This window comes from Myotis lucifugus, unplaced genomic scaffold (genome assembly GCF_000147115.1).
Source record: "Myotis lucifugus unplaced genomic scaffold, Myoluc2.0 scaffold_332, whole genome shotgun sequence".
Classification (NCBI taxonomy): Eukaryota; Metazoa; Chordata; class Mammalia; order Chiroptera; family Vespertilionidae; genus Myotis; species Myotis lucifugus.
In genome coordinates this window covers 367,018-386,094 of record NW_005871380.1, presented here as the reverse complement: position 1 = coordinate 386,094, position 19,077 = coordinate 367,018, and the positions used below count along the sequence as shown (strand labels likewise).

At 39.1% G+C, this 19,077-nt stretch overlaps 1 protein-coding gene across 1 annotated transcript in view; it reads left to right on the top strand.

The window, feature by feature from the left end:
- The window catches only part of MEIOB (meiosis specific with OB domains), a 25,485-nt gene extending 10,329 nt beyond the window's left edge, over positions 1-15,156 (top strand). The window contains exons 5-14 of the mRNA XM_006100887.3: positions 1,720-1,792; positions 4,547-4,742; positions 7,485-7,585; positions 8,529-8,581; positions 8,667-8,762; positions 9,492-9,593; positions 10,147-10,300; positions 12,696-12,879; positions 13,589-13,675; positions 14,797-15,156. Coding sequence (XP_006100949.1) covers positions 1,720-1,792; positions 4,547-4,742; positions 7,485-7,585; positions 8,529-8,581; positions 8,667-8,762; positions 9,492-9,593; positions 10,147-10,300; positions 12,696-12,879; positions 13,589-13,675; positions 14,797-14,907 — 1,157 coding nt within the window. The 3' untranslated portion in view covers positions 14,908-15,156. The remainder of the gene's footprint in view (positions 1-1,719; positions 1,793-4,546; positions 4,743-7,484; positions 7,586-8,528; positions 8,582-8,666; positions 8,763-9,491; positions 9,594-10,146; positions 10,301-12,695; positions 12,880-13,588; positions 13,676-14,796) is intronic.
- Positions 15,157-19,077: the final 3,921 nt, after the last annotated feature.

The window sequence follows — 19,077 nt, the reverse complement described above, 5'->3', positions numbered from 1 at the left end:
TGCCCCCTCTCATATACTGGGAGCCCTCAGGTAATGTCCTACTGACAGCTTAGGCTTCTCCCTGCTCCCCTTGGGGATAGGGCCTAAGCCGCAGTTTGGCCTCCCTTTGTGGGAGGCAACCAGGCTGATCAGGGGAAGGCACCAGCCCCATCACCCCGCTGCTGCAGCCACTGCCAGTCACCGCAGCCACCAAGGTGTTTTCATCAACACGGACTCCGGTCCCTTCACCATGAAAAAATGACAACTTTCTTTAGGCATTTTCAAAATGTGTCTTTCATAAGATATGACATTTCTTTATTATTTTTTTATCCTCACCTGAGGATATGTTTCCATTGATTTTTAGAGAATGTGGAAGAGAAAGGGAAAGACAGGGTTGTGTGTAGTATCTCTCTAAGTGAATAATAGAGTAATTGAACATACGGAGTTGAAGGTAGAAAATATTACAGACTTCACAGGGCCCAGTACACAATTAGAAACATTCCTTGGATAAATGCCAGAACATTAGTTATACAGAGCTAAAGATATATTTTGGTATTAAAATATGTTATAGCCCTAGCCAGTTTGGCTCAGTGGATAGAGCATCGGCCTGCAGACTGAAGGGTCCGGGTTTGATTCCAGTCAAGGGCACATGCTCAATCTCCAGTAGGGGCATGCAGGAGGCAGCCAATCAGTGATTCTCTTTCATCATTGATGTTTCTATCTCTCTCTCTTCTTCTCCCTTCCTCTCTGAAATCAATAAAAAAAAGTGTGTGTGTGTGTGTGTGTGTATATATATATATATATATATATATATAGAGAGAGAGAGAGAGAGAGTAATATGCTAATTAGACCAGACAGCCGAACGACCTTCCGGATGTCCTTCCGGATGAGCTTCCAGATGAAGCCAGGGCTGCGAGGGCCAAGGCAAACCGCTTTGACTGCGAGGGCCGAGCATCAGGGCTCTAGTGTATACAGTGTATGACATGTTATATGTTGATGGGGGTTGTGAGGTTGAATGAGATAGGAATTTTAAAAGTGTAAGGTCAATAATGATTATAAATTTAAATAGGATTTTAGTGTGGTAGAGTGAAAAGATTACAGATTTTTAAATCAGAACAATTCTAATTCTAGCTCTACTACTTTCTAGATATAAAACCTCAAGAAAGTTATTTAACCTTTGTGAGCTTCAATTTTTTCATTTGTAAAAAGGGAATGATTGTGTGAGTAATTAGCAAAATAGAACACAAAAAGGTCTAATATAGACCATGAGGAAATGGAAACCCTAAAATGTTAGCTGATAAGCTTATTAAGTTGTTAAACTCAAATCAGGACTCAGATTTTTCATTGCTCTTTCTGCCCCACTATTATTTTCCAAGAGCAACTGTGAATTGGATGGAGATCAATTAAGTGTTTATAGAAGAGCATGCTGTAATCAAATCAAATATAGAAGAGCATCTTGTAATCAAATAAAATGCTCAGTGTAATTAATCAATAAAGTAACGTTAATGTGGGTCATATGTTGGGATTTAAACACAAAGCATAAGAAATATCATCTGGGGTCAGTTGATGGTCATACTCCAGGATTCTGTTTCTCCCAGGGACACAAGAAAATGATTGGGAAGGATATTTAACTCCAACTCAGAAATTAGAAATAACATTATAATGTTTGTTATGTACACTTGTTTTTTATTTAACCTGTTACTTTTTTATAATAGCATCATACTTTTCCCTCTGTTTTAGTGACAATTGAAAATCCCTTGGTCCAAAGAAAGGAATTAGAAAGAGAAGAAAAATTCAGCCCTGCAACTCCTAGGTATTTAACACAGATATCAATAGGCTTTGTGCTAGAATGATTATTATTAATGAGTTTTTGTGTGTCAAATGAGCAGCTTACTAAAGGTAAGCTTAATTTTGAAAATTAGGACTTTAATTCTCCCTCACAATGTTTATTTATTATTCTTAATTTTAATCCTCACCCGAGAATATATTTTTTTATATTGATTTTAGAGAGAGAGGGAGGGAGAGAGTGATTGACGTGAGAAAGAAACCTCAATCAGTTGCCTTTGTACATGCCCCAACAGGGGCAGAGGGGGAGGAGTGGGTTGGATCAAACCCGAAACCTGGGCATGTGCTCTGACCAGGAATCAAACCTGTGACTCTTGGTGGTGTATAGGGATAATGCTCCAACCAACTGAGCCACAATGGTCAGGGCACATAATGTTTATTATTATTTTTTTATCCTCACCTGAAAATATATTTTCCATTGATTTTCTTTAGAGAGAGTAGAGGGAAGGAGTGGGGAGAGAGAGAGAAGAGGCAGACAGAAACATCAACAAGAGAGAGACACAGGGCCAGGGGTCCAATCTGCAACTGAGGTGTGTGCCCTTGATCAACCAATAATTGAACCCGAGACCCTTCGATCCGAGGTCAGATGCTCCAACCACAGAGCCAAACTCGCCAGGGCCACAATGTTTATTTTTTATTATGAAAAAATTTACTTTGATATAGGGTCACATGAAAAAAAATGACTTTGATTTTAATACTTTGATTCTCATTCTTAGATTTTAAAAAATGTGACTCTAGTCACATTAAAGCTGAACAATGAGAAGAAAAGATAAATCTAGCCGAAACCGGTTTGGCTCAGTGGATAGAGCGTCGGCCTGCGGACTGAAAGGTCCCAGGTTCGATTCCGGTCAAGGGCATGTACCAGGGTTGCGGGCACATCCCCAGTAGGAGATGTGCAGGAGGCGGCTGATCGATGTTTCTCTCTCATCGATGTTTCTAACTCTCTATCTCTCTCCCTTCCTCTCTGTAAAAAATCAATAAAATATATTTAAAAAAAAAAGATAAATCTTGAAGGTCACATATGTATATTTTCATATCAAAGTATAACTCTACTCACATGCCTTAATATCTTAGTTCAAGTTCTCTGGAAGCAGAGCCTGGAGGAGGGTTTTTGTGCAAATGGTTTGTTGAAGGTGAGCTCTTAGGAGCAGCCTTGTAAGGAAAGCGGGAAGGGGGCGGGTGTGGGAAGCTGAGCAAAGAGGCAGGTTCAGGTGGAGCCCAGTCTCAGCCTGACTCATTTGCTCCTTCTCCTCTTTGAAGTGTCTGCTTGAATGTCACCTCCTTAGCCCTTTCCCATCTACTCTGTAGTAGCCCTTCCAGTTCATTACTAGGACTTCTCCCTTTGCTTTTTAAAAAAATATGTATTTTATTGATTTTTTACAGAGAGGAAGGGAGAGGGATAGAGAGTTAGAAACATGGATGAAAGAGAAACATTGATCAGCTGCCTCCTGCACGCCCCCTACTGGGGATGTGCCCTCAACCAAGGTACATGCCCTTGACCGGAATCGAACCTGGGACCCTTCAGTCCACAGGCCAATGCTCTATCTACTGAGCCAAACCAGTTAGGGCTCCCTTTGCTTTTTGTTATCATCAAAACACCAATCACTATCTGAGATTATTTGATTAAATGCCATGTCTCCTCACACATGTGAACTCCATGAGATCAAAGGTCTTATCTATCTTCTTTACCCTCATGCCTAGACTATGGTCTGGCACGAACAGGCTCACAATAAATATTTATGGAATGAATGAATGTGAATGAGTGGAGGGAAGAGCATCCTTAGAAGAGGAAACAAACATGAAACCTGATATTTACCACAACAGTGAATAGTAGGTTGAACCATATGAAAATGGTGATGTTTGACTGTTTTTGGTCTAAAAATGTCAGTTTCATAGCTAAATAGTCTGATATGGCTGATATAGGGCAAGGGCAGGAGAGAGGCAGGAGGAAAAGCTTGATAGAGAAGCAGAAACATTTCACAGACAGCTTTGCCCATTGTAACAACTTTATTCTTTGTTGATGGATACACAAAAGGTCTTTGAGATGGGAAATAATACACTGAAATTTGTGGATTAGGAAGATTACTCTGGCTACCTTAGGAGAATACTGTAGGGGGAGACAGGGCCAAAGTTTGGGTGAGAAGTAATGAGGTAAATACCTAAAGCATTAGTGGGGGGAGAGGGCCTGCATTAGAGGGCTAGAAATTAACTCCATGAAGGGGACTTAGGAGTTGATTGGCTGGAAGGGGAGTGCCTCAATTCAGTTCAGTTGTTAATATTGTGCATCTACTTGATACAGAGAACCACAAGAGTAAGTGAAGCACAGTCCTTGATTTAAAATCTGTAGGAAGGGTGCTCAGTGTTACAGAGATACAGATATAAGCTGTATCTGAATACAGATAACAAACATGGAGTAGAGCGCTTTTATACCTTTATTCCACAGAGAAGGAAACTGAAGCTAGAGTTTCGGGTAAGGTCAGACAACTGGTATGCTTAGCACTCAGGCACAAATTGGTCCTCAAAACATTTTCTTAATGAAAATATATTTCAGACAAAAATATTTTACTACATTTTTAATATTTCTATGAGCAAAATGTATAAATTTTCTTAATCTAGTCTAAATTACAATAAAAATAATTTAACTAAGAGCCTGGAAGTATTTTTCTATTTTAAAAAATCATTTAATAGTAACTTTGTGTGTGTGTGTGTGTTTACAATTTAGTGACTGTAAACTATTGCTCAGTGAAGATCATTCAACAGTAAAAGTTTGTTCCAGTTATGAAGTGGACACCAAGTTACTTTCTTTGATACACTTACCTGTTAAAGAATCTCGGGATTATTATTCATTGGGTGATATTGTTGCAAATGGACACAGTCTTGATGGGAGAATTATTAATGTGCTTGCAGCTGTGAAGTCGGTAAGTTTAAACCTCAACAAAGTTCAATTTGGCAGGGAAGTTCTATCACTTAATTTGTGTTTGGAAAGTAGTAACCAGCTGGAGTAAATATTCCTTTGTATCTTGATCAGTAGTCAGTTGAACTAAGAAAATGGTATCACTTCTCATTAAAAGTTAAGTAGCATTTTATATGTGAATGAATAGCAACATAAAATCGTATTTGAATGTTGAATGCAGCACACACTCATAAATGATCCACTAACTATATGAGAGCCTTTTATACTTCGGTTAAAGATGCAAATGGGAAGGATAAATTCATTGACTTGAAGATTTCAATGAAGTTACTTAAAGGGGTGTAAGTTGTATAAATCAAGGAATCAATTCTGGGCCTGTTTTCAGAGCTGACCTGAGATGGGAGAGGGAGTGAGAATAGCCAACTGAACTGTAGTTGGGGCCTGGTGACCTACTGCACAGCATCATGTGAAAAGCAGGGAAAGACAACACTGCATGGGGCTCTGGGAGTGTTTCACCATTTGTTACATCAGAATCTCCCTCTTACTTAATTATTGCCCAAGTTTTGAACTCCCTTGGAAATACTAGAGTCACTTGGCAGGGACTACGAGGTGGACCTTAAAATTAAAGTTTCACAATGCCCTAGCCAGTTTGGCTCAGTGGATAGAGTGTCGGCCTGCGAACTGAAAGGTCCCAGGTTCGATTCCGGTCAAGGGCACATGCCTGGGTTGTGGGCTCAATCCCCAGTGGGGGGCTTGCAGGAGTCAGCCAATCAATGATTCTCTCTCATCATTGCTGTTTCTATCTCTCTCTCCCTCTTCCTTCCTCTCTGAAATTAATAAAAATATATTTAAAAAAATAAAGTACACAAAGAAAATTAAAGGGACAAGATCAGTTTCTCTCAATGTATGGAATGATGGTAGTCAAAAGACACACACACAAAAAAGGAAATTGATTTAGGTACTTGTAGTTAATGTTGTTAGTAATTGCTAATTGCTTTTCCGTATTAAATGACTAACCAATAAGAGTGTCAACTATACTTGATGACAGGCCCTGATGGAGAGGCATGTGCTTTTGTTCATCACTCTAGTTCCAGCCTAGCACAGTGCCAGCCACACAGTGAGCACTCAATATAATCCAGGATGGAGGAATCAACACCTTACATGACAATCGTGAAAAGTAGGAGAAATCAATTTCTCAGCAATTTAGATCCAATCTTACTTAAAGGCAGGATATGATCTCTCAGTTTCCCTGCAATCCTATATAATGTCATTATATTATAACTTAGTAAGAATTTTCTAACATTCAGTATAAACATAAATCAAAACCTGCAACAGCTTTTTCCATGTATCTCCCCCTACCTCCACCTTATGAGTCTGGTACCTTCTTCTATAGGATTACATTATTTCTTTTTTTCACTGCCTTACTTCTCTCATTTTGCTTCCATCCCTCCTATATTTATTTTCTTCACATTTTAATTAACCTGTTTTCTCTTCCTTCTTACCTCTGCTTAGGTCTCTTTACTTTAAAACTCTTTTTTGTACAATTTTCTTTTTTGTACAAGAGGCCTGTTGTGATATGGCAGGCCTCTTCCATACTCTGACTGTCCTTTCCTCCAACTTTCTTTCTGGATACTGCTCTTCTGCTGGTAGCTGTGAGTCTTTCTTCAGCTCCTTCCCATGGAGCTCAGCCCTGCTAATAGATGCAGTGGTGACAGTGGCATAGGGTGCAGTCAGTTGTTAGTCTGTTCTGGGGACCTTGCTATGTGACTGTCAGAGGTGTCTGCTGTTCCACGTGAGAACCCCTGAGCCTCTGACAGAAGAGTCCCTGAGTTCACCTTCATTTTTAAGATGGAAATGAGGGATGTATGGGAAAGTGCTTTGACATAGTGTGGATTGAATCAGATTGTCAAAGCACTTTCCCATACATCCCTCACTTGGTCCTCACCACATTGTCCTTATAAAGGCACAAAGGAAGTATTGATATTCATACCTGCACTAGAAAGACGAGGACATTGAGACTCAGAGACTGAGTTCATTTAGTGACATGAATTCTGTGCCAGGCCCTGTACTAAACCAGGGGGATACACAGATGTTGAAAATATACTTTGTATCCTCAATGAGCCTAGATAGATGCCACCCATGGGCTTGTCATGGAACATTTGTCCTGTTATGTTGAAAAGACCCCAAAATCTTAACTTAAAATACATATATTTGTACTTCTCTTCAAACTGTGTAACTAACAACATCAGTTAAATACATCTAGCTTAGATATAGATGCTTTTAAATCATCTATATAATTCTATATAATAAAAGCCTAAGTGATCGTTATGACGAACAACCAGAACGACTGGTTGCTATGATGTGCACTGACCACCAGGGGGCAGACGCTCAATGCAGGAGCTGCCCCCTGATGGTCAGCGCGCTCCCACAGGGGGAACACTGCTCAGCCAGAAGCCAGGCTCACAGCTGGCGAGTGCAGCAGCGGTGGCCTCTCCTGCCTCCGTGGCAGCACCAAGGAGCAGTGAGCCAAGCTGTAAAGAACAACAAGCAGGCGGGCAGAAGGAGCAAGGGGTCCCGAACTGCGAATTTCATGCACTGGGCCTCTAGTTAAATATATATTAGTGATTCTTGTATTTTGATGTTTCTTACTTGCTGTTTAAAAGGTAAACATCTGAGTATTTCCATCAACAAATATTTAGGTACCTCTACTATTATAGATGAAGAATAATGATTTCCTTCAATTTCTAAGGTTGGAGAGCCAAAATACTTTACAACATCAGACCGAAGGAAAGGCCAGAGGTGTGAAGTTAAACTCTATGATGAGATGGAGTCTTCTTTTGCAATGATATGGTAACCTCCCATATCTGTTCCAAAATGTGAAATCCCTAGTATTATCAAGACAGAACTTTTTTATTTTATCAAAAATATGATGGATTTAACATCAGGAGAGGAATAATGATAGGAGAGAAATGATATTTAAAAAATAAACCTCACTCTTGTATTTTGACTTACAGTCTGTGCTGTAAGATTTACTTTAAAATGAGATCTTTAAAAAATAAAATAAAATAAAATAAAATGAGATCTTTAGATGACATGAGATTATTTAGATGGACGCACTGTGACTAGTGTATTATTGTACTGTCTTTTATTAAAAATTGTGATTTATTAGGTCCCATTGATAATGAACATGCCAGATTTTCCATAATTTCTTGGGTAGTACCCTGGAGCCAGACTATGGAAAGATGATAGAAAAGCAAGTGTTATCATAGGCTTGTTTCTGTGGGGTGCCTGGTGTGGGGATGTGGGGCAGGACTACATTCTGAGTACTATAGGGTATTAGATGACATTGTTTAGACTCCAGATGCATGGGTACCAAAAGGCGCTAAAGTTGAAATGAGCCTTCAATCCATCAAGTGCCCTGAGCAGATTATCTACTGGGCCCCTCGCTTATAGTCTGAAAGAGTGTCTTTAAAGTCTTTAGACTTGTAGTCACTCAGTTCCAAGTAGCCAGGAGTGACCTGAGTGATGGGAAAAGAAAGAATTGATGGAGCAGAAGTTGTTAAAGATTAATGGTATTGGGGGAATGATTGATCATGTAGATGTTAAATGCTCTGTGAAATAGACAGTATAACTCTGTAAAATGCAGGAGAAACCAACATCTTTAACTTGTGCCTTTGACCACATGGGGAATGGGTCAGCCCAGCCCTAAGATATTTTTTTGGTAAATAATGTTTACTGCCAGTTTTTTTTCTAATGTAGTCAATTTTTATCACTTTTTTTTTTAAATGTGCAGTTGGGATAATGAATCCATTCTACTTGCACAGAGCTGGGTGCCACGAGAAACAGGTATCATACTGCAATGATTGTGTTCAATATTTGTCATTTTTATCCCCCCATGTAATAATTTAAAAATGGCTTTTTCCCCAAACAGTAATATTTGCCGCAGATGTAAGAATAAATTTTGACAAATTTCGAAACTGCATGACAGCAACTGTAATCTCAAAAACCATTATTACAACTAATCCAGGTAAAAAGTTATCTGAAATTTTTTATCCCTTTGGAAATGACTGTATCACATGTTCCAATATTTGTGTATTTAAGAATGAAAACAAAACTTAGATTTCATTTGAATTAAAAATGAAAGATTGTTTTATATGACTTTTTAAAATTATCTTTCCCCCCATTACCCCCTCTACAACTTCCCTCTGCTCCCGTCTTTATATGACTTTTTGTTGTTGTTCACCCTCACCTAAGGATATTTTTCCATTGATTTTTAGAGAGAGTAGAAGGGAGGGAGACAGACAGAGAAAGAGAAACATCAATTGGTTGCCTCCCATACACTTCCAGAATGGGATTGTTTTAACAAAGGTCTGTTTATATACTTCCCTTAGTTATGTACTCCCCTTTCCATTTTTTTTATTTTATTCCCTTTTGTTATTAAAATGGGCAAAAGCTAAAAATAATTTTGGATCTTTCACAGTTATTTAAAAAGTAATCAGTTATGCCCTAGCTGGTTTGGCTCAGTGGATAAAGCGTCGGCCTGAGGACTGAAGGGTCCCGGGTTTGATTCTGGTCAAGGGCACATGCCTGGGTTGCAGGCTCCATCCCCAGTAGGGGTCATGCAGGAGGCAGTTGATCAATGATTCTCTCTCATCATTGATGTTTCTATCTCTCTCTCCCTCTCCCTTCCTCTCTGAAATCAATAAAAAAAAAGTATTCAGTTTGATTTTTAATTATTATGCATTTTCAATTTAAGAGACACCAGAAGCTAACATCTTATTGAATTTTATAAGAGGAAATAAAGAAACAAATCCTCAGGATGATGCAATTGACAGTTATTTGGAAGAATCCATAAATTGTAAGTGATCTTTAAATATTATTTGAATTTTTAAAGGGCCAAAATTGGGGCCTATAAAGTTTTGTTTTACATAGTGAATCAGAATATTCTGATTCTGTAACTGCTATATTTCCACTTTTTAAAGTAGTTTAAAACTCTTGGAGCTTTTTATAATCTTTTGCCAATCTGATGAAAGCTAAAAAAAAAATGAGTTGACTATGGTTTCTTTTGGTCATTGATTTTTAAGAATTCTTTAGATATTCTTTTGTCTTTTGCCATCATCTCCCACTGTGTAGCTTGCCTTTTCACTCTTCTAATGGCATCTTCTGATAATCATAAATTCTTCATTTTAATAAGCATTAATTTCTCATTCTTTCCCATTTTTATTGTTTTTTGCTTTCCCCCCATTTATATTAATAAGTTTTAATATAGCAAGTATAATAATTGTTCTGTTACTTAACCGAAGCTTCTACATGTTCTCATTTGAACTCTGTAGCTTTTCTATTTGGTTATAATTCTTTGTAATTCTTAGTATATTATAGAGAGAGCTATAATAACGTCTTTTTATTTTTAGTAAATACAATAGTTGATGTCTATACAGTTAAACAATTAAAGGTAAAAGCTTTGAAGAATGAAGGAAAAGATGATCCTTTTTATGGCATTCTTTATGCTTACATTTCTACACTGAACATTGATGGTGAAACTACAAAAGTAGTTCGAAATAGATGGTAAGCAGCCAAATTATTTTTAGCAAATTCATTCTTGTAAGAAATAAAAAACAATTATTGTTAATAAACTTTTAAGTTCTATAAAAGTTTAAGCTCTACTTGGGCATCACCGTGGTTATACATTTGAGGGAAATGTATAAGTAAGTAACGTATACTGAAGTTTCCATGGCAAATTATTTAGATTTAAAGATTTTAATTGTCTTTTAAAGAAAATTTTAAATTAAAAGGCAATTATATCTGTAGTCCTAAACTGTAACGATATACTGCCAGAAACTTTTAACTAGAATGACAAATTGTTGTTTTATAATGTGTTAGAAAATTATTTTGGTTGCCACATTCTATAGCAAGTGACAGCATTTAAAAAAATAGATTTTTATTGATTTCAGAGAGGAAGGGAGAGGGAGAGAGAGATAGAAACATCAATGATGAGAGAGAACCATTGATAGGTTGCCTCCTGCATGCCCCACACTGGGGATTGAGCCCCATCCTGGACATATGTCCTGACTGGGAATTGAACCATGACCTCCTGGTTCATAGGTCGATGCTCAATCACTGAGCCACACTGGCTGGGCAAGTTACTGCATTTAAAAAAATTATTTTCAACTGCATGATAAATGATTTCTAACCACTCAAAGGTCAAAATATCTATTGCATAGAAAAGTAAACCCCAGAAGAATTAATAATCTTATCCAAAAGATAGTTGGCAAGAAATGTCTAAAATGTTATTGTGAAAATCTCCCTATGGGCTTTTGTAATAGAAATTTTTATGGAGATAGTTCTAGGTTAACATGGAGTTTTAAGAAATAATATAGAAAGAGTCCATGTGCACTTTGACCAATTTCCTCCAATGTATCACATCATAGCTAGGATATTTACATTAATTCCATCCACTCATTTTAAATGTATTCTTATTGACTTCAGAGAGGAAGAGGGAGGGAGAGAGAGATAGAAACATCAGTGATGAGATAGATTCATCAATTGGGTACCTCCTGCATGCCCCCCCACTGGGGATCCAGCCAAAACCCAGGTATGTACCCTGACTGGGAATCAAATCATGACCTCCTGGTTCATAGGTTAATGTTCAACCACTGAGCCACACCGGCTGGACTCAATCCACTTATTTTATTCAAATTTACCCAGATTGACATGCAGTCATTTGTGTGCACATGGTATATTAAGTTCTGTATAGTTTTATCACATGTATAGGTTTATTTGCCTATGACCATAGTCAAGATATTGACCTATGGATTTTTTTTTAATCCTCACCCAAGGGTATGTTTTTATGGATTTTTTAGAGGGAGAGGAAGAGAGAGAGAGAGAGAGAGAGAGAGAGAGAGAGAGAGAGGGAGAGAGAGAGAGAGAGAGAGAAACATCTATGTAGGAAAGAAACCATGATCGGTTGCCTCCCATACATGACCTGACATGGGATCAAACCAACAACCTTGGTGTATGGGGAGGATGCTCTAACCAACTGAGCTACCTGGCCAGGGCAGTTGACCTATGGATTTTAAAAACACTTTATGATTTAGTATTAAAGTTGAAAAAAATTAATGTGGAGGCTATTGTGTAAGGCAGTTATTTTTTGAAAAATATTTTTCACAAATTTAAATAATTTTTGTCTCATTTTTTCCTACAGCTTTAGTATTGATATGTGAAGAAAAGCATCTAACATTTACTTTAAATGTGATCTGTGGCTAGATAAGAAACCACTATCTTCAGATCACTCTCTTTTCTTGGGAAATTTGAATTAGTCCTTTCCAAATTGGCTGAAGTAAGACCTGCTTCAAAAATATGAAATAGCATGTAATTACCACTTAAAGAGAGGTGAATGTGTCACTAGTCGTAATAATAGCATTTAAGGTGTGAACTTGCCCAACCCTACGGTTTTTCTGTAGGTGTACAGAAGACCTAATAAGTACCATCAAGTGAGCATTTGTGGAACCTAGGCTTTCTAGTCACAAGACACCATTCCTGCCCTTAGAACACAGCCGCAGGGATATAAGATGGACATGCCTGCAATAACAAGGAATAGGATGTGACAGGATATAGTCAGTGCTGAAGTATAAATTCTGCAGCTGTTCAGAGAAGGGAAGGAGTTAAGGTTGTGTGGGGGGACAAGAAAGGAAGGCCCTAGTAGGGGCAGGACCAGCATGGGGAAGGTAGGAAGCAGGACAATGAGCTTATCCCAGTTCCAGATGAATCACAAATTCTAAAAAAGACTGAGAACACATGTGGAATTATTCCTTGTAATTTTATGTTTGTCTTGTATCCTGCGCAGTGCTGAGCACTCTGAAATTACTTACTCTGATTTAGGCTTTTAAGTGATAATTCTGCTGGAAAGCAGATTTGTTACTTAGAGCCTTCACATTTTATCATTGTCTTCCTTTCTTTTCAGTTCAAGCTGTGGTTACATTGTAAATGAAGCATCCAGCATTTGTACAACTTGCAACAAAGATTCTTCGAAGTTTAAATCCGTTTTTCTCAGCTTTGATATGCTAATCGATCTTACTGATCACACAGGTACCCTCCATTCCTGTAGTCTCACAGGAAATGTTGCTGAGGAGACTTTGGGCTGCACGGTAAATAGCAAAAAAGAAACCATGTTTGGAAATATGTCCAAATTGGATTTTCTTTCTCTACAATATAGGTTATTTTGGTGACCATTTAATAGCAATTAATTTATTAATAAAGAGGTCTGTGAAAAATCAATCTTGATTTAAATATACATTGCTTTCTTTAATGAACAAATAATTACATATTGTATATTGAAATCATAGCTAATAATATTAGGAATAATGACCCTATTTATATAGTCAAATAACAATGGGTAAAACAACACATTGAAGATGTCAGTCAGTTATGAGGTAGCTCTTCCAGAAGGAGAGTTTGGCAATATTTCACACACTCAGCTGTAGAAAGTCAGCCACGAATGTTCCCCATCTGCCGCTGTAGGACAGCAGCTGCAGATACTTAGAGATGAGATTGTACACTTGATGATAGGCACTTGTTTCTTATTGTTAAAACCAGCTCCTGAAGTTTACCTTTAAACCTCAGTTCCAAGTGATTTCCAGTTTATCAAGGGGAGTTTTCTGTGCTAACCCACCCAATTAGCTTCAGAAATTCAATTTAGAGCAGATATCTGACCTTATCTCCTCCATCAAGAGAATTGAGCTGTAATTACTGTGAATAAAATTCCACTTCTAGTGAGAAAATTGATGTTTCACCTTGTTAAGATGAGTTATCTATATAAACTTTGGAAATACTTGTTTGATTTATTTTTTAAATCAGGTAAATGAGTTTCTTGCAATGACGGATGAACAGAAAACAGCATTAAAGTGGCAATTTCTTTTGGAAAGAAGCAAAATTTATTTAAAAGTTAGTATATTTTACAGTACTATATTATTCTATATATTCAAATAAAAGAAAATCCTAGAGTTTGACCAACTAAATAATTTCTTATTTTAATGATGCCCAATTCCCAGATGTGCAGAAGGATTTGGCTACTGTAGAAACAATGGAAGTAATCAGGTTTTTTCATATAGCATAATGTAGTTACAAATGACACCAAATAAATAGGTCAACAAAGAAAATACCCAGTAATGTTAACTCCAAGATTAGGCATTTGGCTTTAGAGTCAAGCTGGGTCTGCCCCACCCACAAAACCCAGGAGCGTCTCCAGCTTTGAAGTGGCAATCTCCTCACTTCAGTGAGCGGGATATAATAGCGTACGGTTAAACGCTTGGATGCTGGGATGAGACAGACTCAAGTAAGAATTCCAATTCCACCATTCCTCAGCCTGTGTGACCTGGGGAGGTTAATTAACTTCTCTAAGCCTCTAAAATTCCGTAATCCTAAAACTCGATCAGACTCCTGCAGCACCAGTAACACTGCAGTGTTGGAGGTTCATAGAATCTTTGTGTTAAATGTGTAAGGGGAAGTGAGCCAAACTCCCCTTGTTTTGCAAATGAAGAAAATGAGACCAAGAAATGTTGCCACTAGCCCCAAGTCACAGGTGAGATAGGGCTACTGCCTACATTATTACTCTCCTCCCATCATTCTCAAATGTTTTCTCCTTTACACTCTTAACAGTTTTGAAGCACCAGGTCTCTAGTTATTAATAAACTTCATCATCATATTTCTGTAGCCTAACAGATTATGTTACTACTCCAGGTTAATATCGATCACAACTGGTAGCTTAAACATATTTTAAGCCCTATTTTTCTATGTGTTGGATTTGAAATCCCAACTTTCCTACCAAAGAGAAATGTCATAAAAAAAGTGACATGGATTTTTACAAAAGCCAGATCTGTAATTTCTCTACTGAACTCTGCCTGAGACTTGAACTCTTTTGTCTTAGAACTTGAACCGACATGTTAACAGCTCTAAGCAAAACTCACTGTGGTTCTCTATTGCATTCTCTGTTCTGGTAATTGGTTTTCAACTTTATATACACGGTAGTCTTTAAAACTAATTTTCTCTCTCTTTTCTCCCTACAGGTTTTTTTATCAGACAGAGCAAGGGGTAGATTGAGAATTAGTGTGATCTCATGTAAGCTTGCAGATCCTGTTGAGGCAAGTAGGAAGTTGTCCGGACAAGGAAATATTTAAATCAGATATCATTATAAACTCTGGAAAAGAATATGAGTTTTAATTCCCCTTAATATGGAAAATGAGTTGAAAATTAGAGATAAAAATGTACTTTGTTCAAATGTGATAAAAAAATGTTTCTATAAATTGTTGTTTCCTCCTGAAGTTGGTTTGGGGTAAATCTTAAATATCTATCTCACCTGAGCTCAATTCTTAGAAGGCCATTTCTACCAGCTTGGCCTTCTCTCTTCCCAAGTTGGAAAATGTTTGCATGAGTAATAAACAAATTTAATCTTTCCCTCAGATTGATTTCTTTTCTTAAGCCCCTTTCCTCTTTATTTTATTTCCCTGAGAAAGATCAGAACCTCTAAAAACAACTTACCTAGAGTTTGCCAATGGCTCAGTCTGCTTTCCTGGAGCTGCAAGGGCCCAGATGAGGGGCCTGGTGGGAACAGCAGAAGTCTGTGGGCAATGTTGTGCAACTGCTTGAAACACCATGGAGCTTTGCAAATCCCCTGCCTGCTCTGATGATACATTGGCGCTACCCAATGCTTGTGAAGGCTTGCTGACTCAGGGTTGACATGAGTCTAAATCAACTGTGGGGAGACCGACTTAAAAAGTTATATGAGTGATGCCTTGTCCCATGCCCATCACTTAGAAGGGTGGGAGGCCTGCTTGGATAGGACAACAGCCTCCCTTCTACCCCAGTCATTCTTGTAGGAGCCCCAAAGCACTCTCCTCAGCACCATACCATGCTGAGTTGCTTCAGGGCACAGACCCACCAACATGGTTAGCATTGATCTACAGTCTGGGAGGTTATGCCAACATTTTTAAGTCTGGCACTTCAGAAGGCTACATTTTACCCACTATAGGAGTGAGAAAAAAAGAAAAGAAAAAGTATATGAAGTTCTTTTATAAAGTTGGTGTTGGGAAATAAACTTTCCTTGTCAGTAATGTTTCATCTGGCTTTTATCATAGGCAGCCATAGAGGAGGGATATGAGTTGACAGCTAGTGTGCCAATTATGGTAATAAGTAAAGTAATGAAGGATTTGACCTAGCTGTGCAAACAGCAAGTGTGCCCAATGAGAGTTTCCTTTCTTTCTCCCTTGGGTTGTGAAATGGGCATGTTAAGCAAGGCGAATCAGGAGGGTAGACAGGGAAGGAAAGGGAAAGTGGTGGAGGTTCAAGGACAATGCCCTTCCCATGGGGAATAGGGGGGCAGGGTGTCAGGTTAGGGAGGAGAGAGAAGTGAAGGCATCCACTGGCAGCCACATTAGTTAAGTAAGAGTACGTGTTCAAGAGCACAGGAGACGAGGAAGGACGCCTGGCCAAGATGGCCAAGATGGTGCCAGGAGCTGCTGTGCCAGGCCTCCTGGTTCCCTGACTGCTAGCAGCGGGTCCCAAAGTACCAATGCTTGGGCCAAGGGTGCCTCAACCAACTGTCATGGGCCTCCGCTGCTCTGGCTCTTTTACTACTTGGTTTTAACCATATATACAGGCATTCTTGCAGTAGGTGCATATGCAGCAACCAGTGTTCTGCAACCATAGAGCCCTAGCCGGGTGGCAGAGGGCTCTGACTGACCTCCTCACTGCTACTTTGGTGCCTTCTCAGTGTGACATTTAACTAGTAGGAAACCCCATGCCCATCACTGGAATAACACCCAATAGCTTATTCCTTGGGATAAGTTTATAGACATTAATAGCTAACTTATTAAGTGCTTTTTATGTGACTGGTATTGTAATAAGCCCTTTACTTATGGTGTCTGATTTAGCCAAGTACTGCTAGTTTTCCCATTTTACAGGTGGGATATGAAGGCCCAGTTAGAGGAGTTAGAATTGGAGGTGGCTTCATGGGCAAGCTCTGTGGCTGCAGGCTCAAACCCATTTGTTGCTTCCAGGATCGTCTCCAGCTTTGAGCTTCTTTCTTTGCAGTTCCCCTTTTGTAAATCTACGTATATAAAAACCCTGGGTGGTGTTCATCATGACCACCAGAACCGCGACCAAGCAGAAGTCAGTCAGTCCTGCAGGGATTGTCTTGGCAACGGCTGCGCCCTCCCCTGAGCTGTTTCCTGGAGCTGTTTCCGGTGAGGGCGGGGTTTGAGGCAGGAACCCGCCCTCGGAGCATGGACCCACTGAATCCTGGGTCGCTTTGCCAGGGGCTGCGCCCTCCCCAGCTGTTTCCCATGTGGCCTGAGGGAAGAACCCACCCTCAGAGCACCAGGAGCGCCCAGCAGCAGTCAGTCCTGGGTTGCTGAGGTGGAGGCCATGGTGTGGTAGAACTCTGGGTCTGGCCCAACAGGGGGCATGGCTGACCTTCAAAACAGACCCTGACAGTAGAAAAAGGAGGGAGCCCCACTCCTCACAGAATCCGCTGTTGGATAGCTTGCTGTCAGTGGCCTGCCAGCCAGGAACCCCATTCCCCTGCACCCAGGACCCTGACAGGAGGGAGGAGGGAGCCCCATTCCTCACAGAATCGATAGGTGGCCAGTTTGCTAATTAATTCCCTTTTAAAAAAATATATATTTTATTGATTTTTTACAGAGAGGAAGGGAGAGGGATAGAGAGTCAGAAACACGGATGAGAGAGAAACATCGATCAGCTGCCTCCTGCACACTCCCCACTGGGGATGTGCCCACAACCAAGGTACATGCCCTTGACTGGAATCGAACCTGGGACCCTTGAGTCCACAGGCCAATGCTCTATCCACTGAGCCAAACCAGTTAGGGCAATTAATTCCCTTTTAATGTGCACAAATTTCATGCACTGGGCTACTAGTAATGATAATAATACCAACTTCTCTTGGCAACTGTGAAGACTGAGTAAGTTAATATAGGTACAGTGCTTAGATTCCTGCACTTAGTGCATTATCAATAATTATCAGCTATTGTAAATGTTGAGATATAGCAATTTCATTGGCACTCATATTTGGCTATTAATACTTTTGTTGTATGAATTCTATTCTTTTATAATTTGAATTTTTCTAGTACATTACACTTATAATTATTTTCTCTTTAAAATATACGGTTTTAGCATATTTGAATTAATTGTATCGAAAAGAAATATAAAACTTACCTGAAACCAAAGATACTACACCAACATTTATACCACAAATAGTCTTGTTAAAAAAAAAAAGTGGGCCCAGCTGGCATGGCTCAGGGATTGAGCATCGACCTATGAAACAGAAGGTCACAGTTCAATTCCAGGTCAGGGCACATGCCCAGGTTGTGGGCTCGATCTCCAGTGTGGGACTTGCAGGAGGCAACAGACCAATGATTCTCTCTCATCATTGATGTTTCTATCTCTCTCTCCCTCTCCCTTCCTCTCTGAAATCAATAATATAAATAAAAAGTGGGTACAAACATGAAAAGATGTCAGCTTCACTTTTCGAAAGTGGACATACAGAAGGCCAAGAGACATATGAAAACATGCTCAAAGTCACTGATCATCCGAGAGATGCAAATCAAAACAACAATGAGGTACCATCTCACACCTGTCAGAATGGCTATCATCAACAAATCCACAAAAGACAAGTGCTGGAGAGGATGTGGAGAAAAAGGAACCCTTGTGCACTGCTGGTGGGAATGCAAACTGGTGCAGCCACTGTGGAAAATAGTATGGAGTTTCCTCAAAAAGTTAAAAATGGAACTTCCATTTGACCCAGTGATCCCATTTCTAGGAATATATCCCAAGAAATCAGAAACACCAATCAGAAAGAATATATGCACCCCTATGTTCATAGCAGCACAATTTACAATAGCTAAGATTTGGAAACAGCCTAAGTGCCCATCAACAGATGAGTGGATTTAAAAACTGTTGTACATCTACACAATGGAATACTACACTGATGAAAAAAAAAGAACTTTTACCATTTACCAAAGTATGGATGGACCTGGAGAGCATTATGCTAAGCGAAATAAGCCAGTCGGAGAAAGATTAAAAAAATTTTTTTTTATTGATTTGAGAGTGAGATGATTTGTTGTTCCACTCATTATGCATTCATTGGGTGATCTTGTATGTGCCCTGATTGGGGATCAAACCCACAACCTTAGCATATTGGGAGGATGCTCTAACCAACTGAGCTACCTGGCCAGGGCCTAAAAGGTATTTTTTTCTTTTTTTTAATCCTCACTTGAGGATATGTTATCAATTTTTCAGAGAGAGAGAGAGAGCAGGGATTGAACCCACAACCT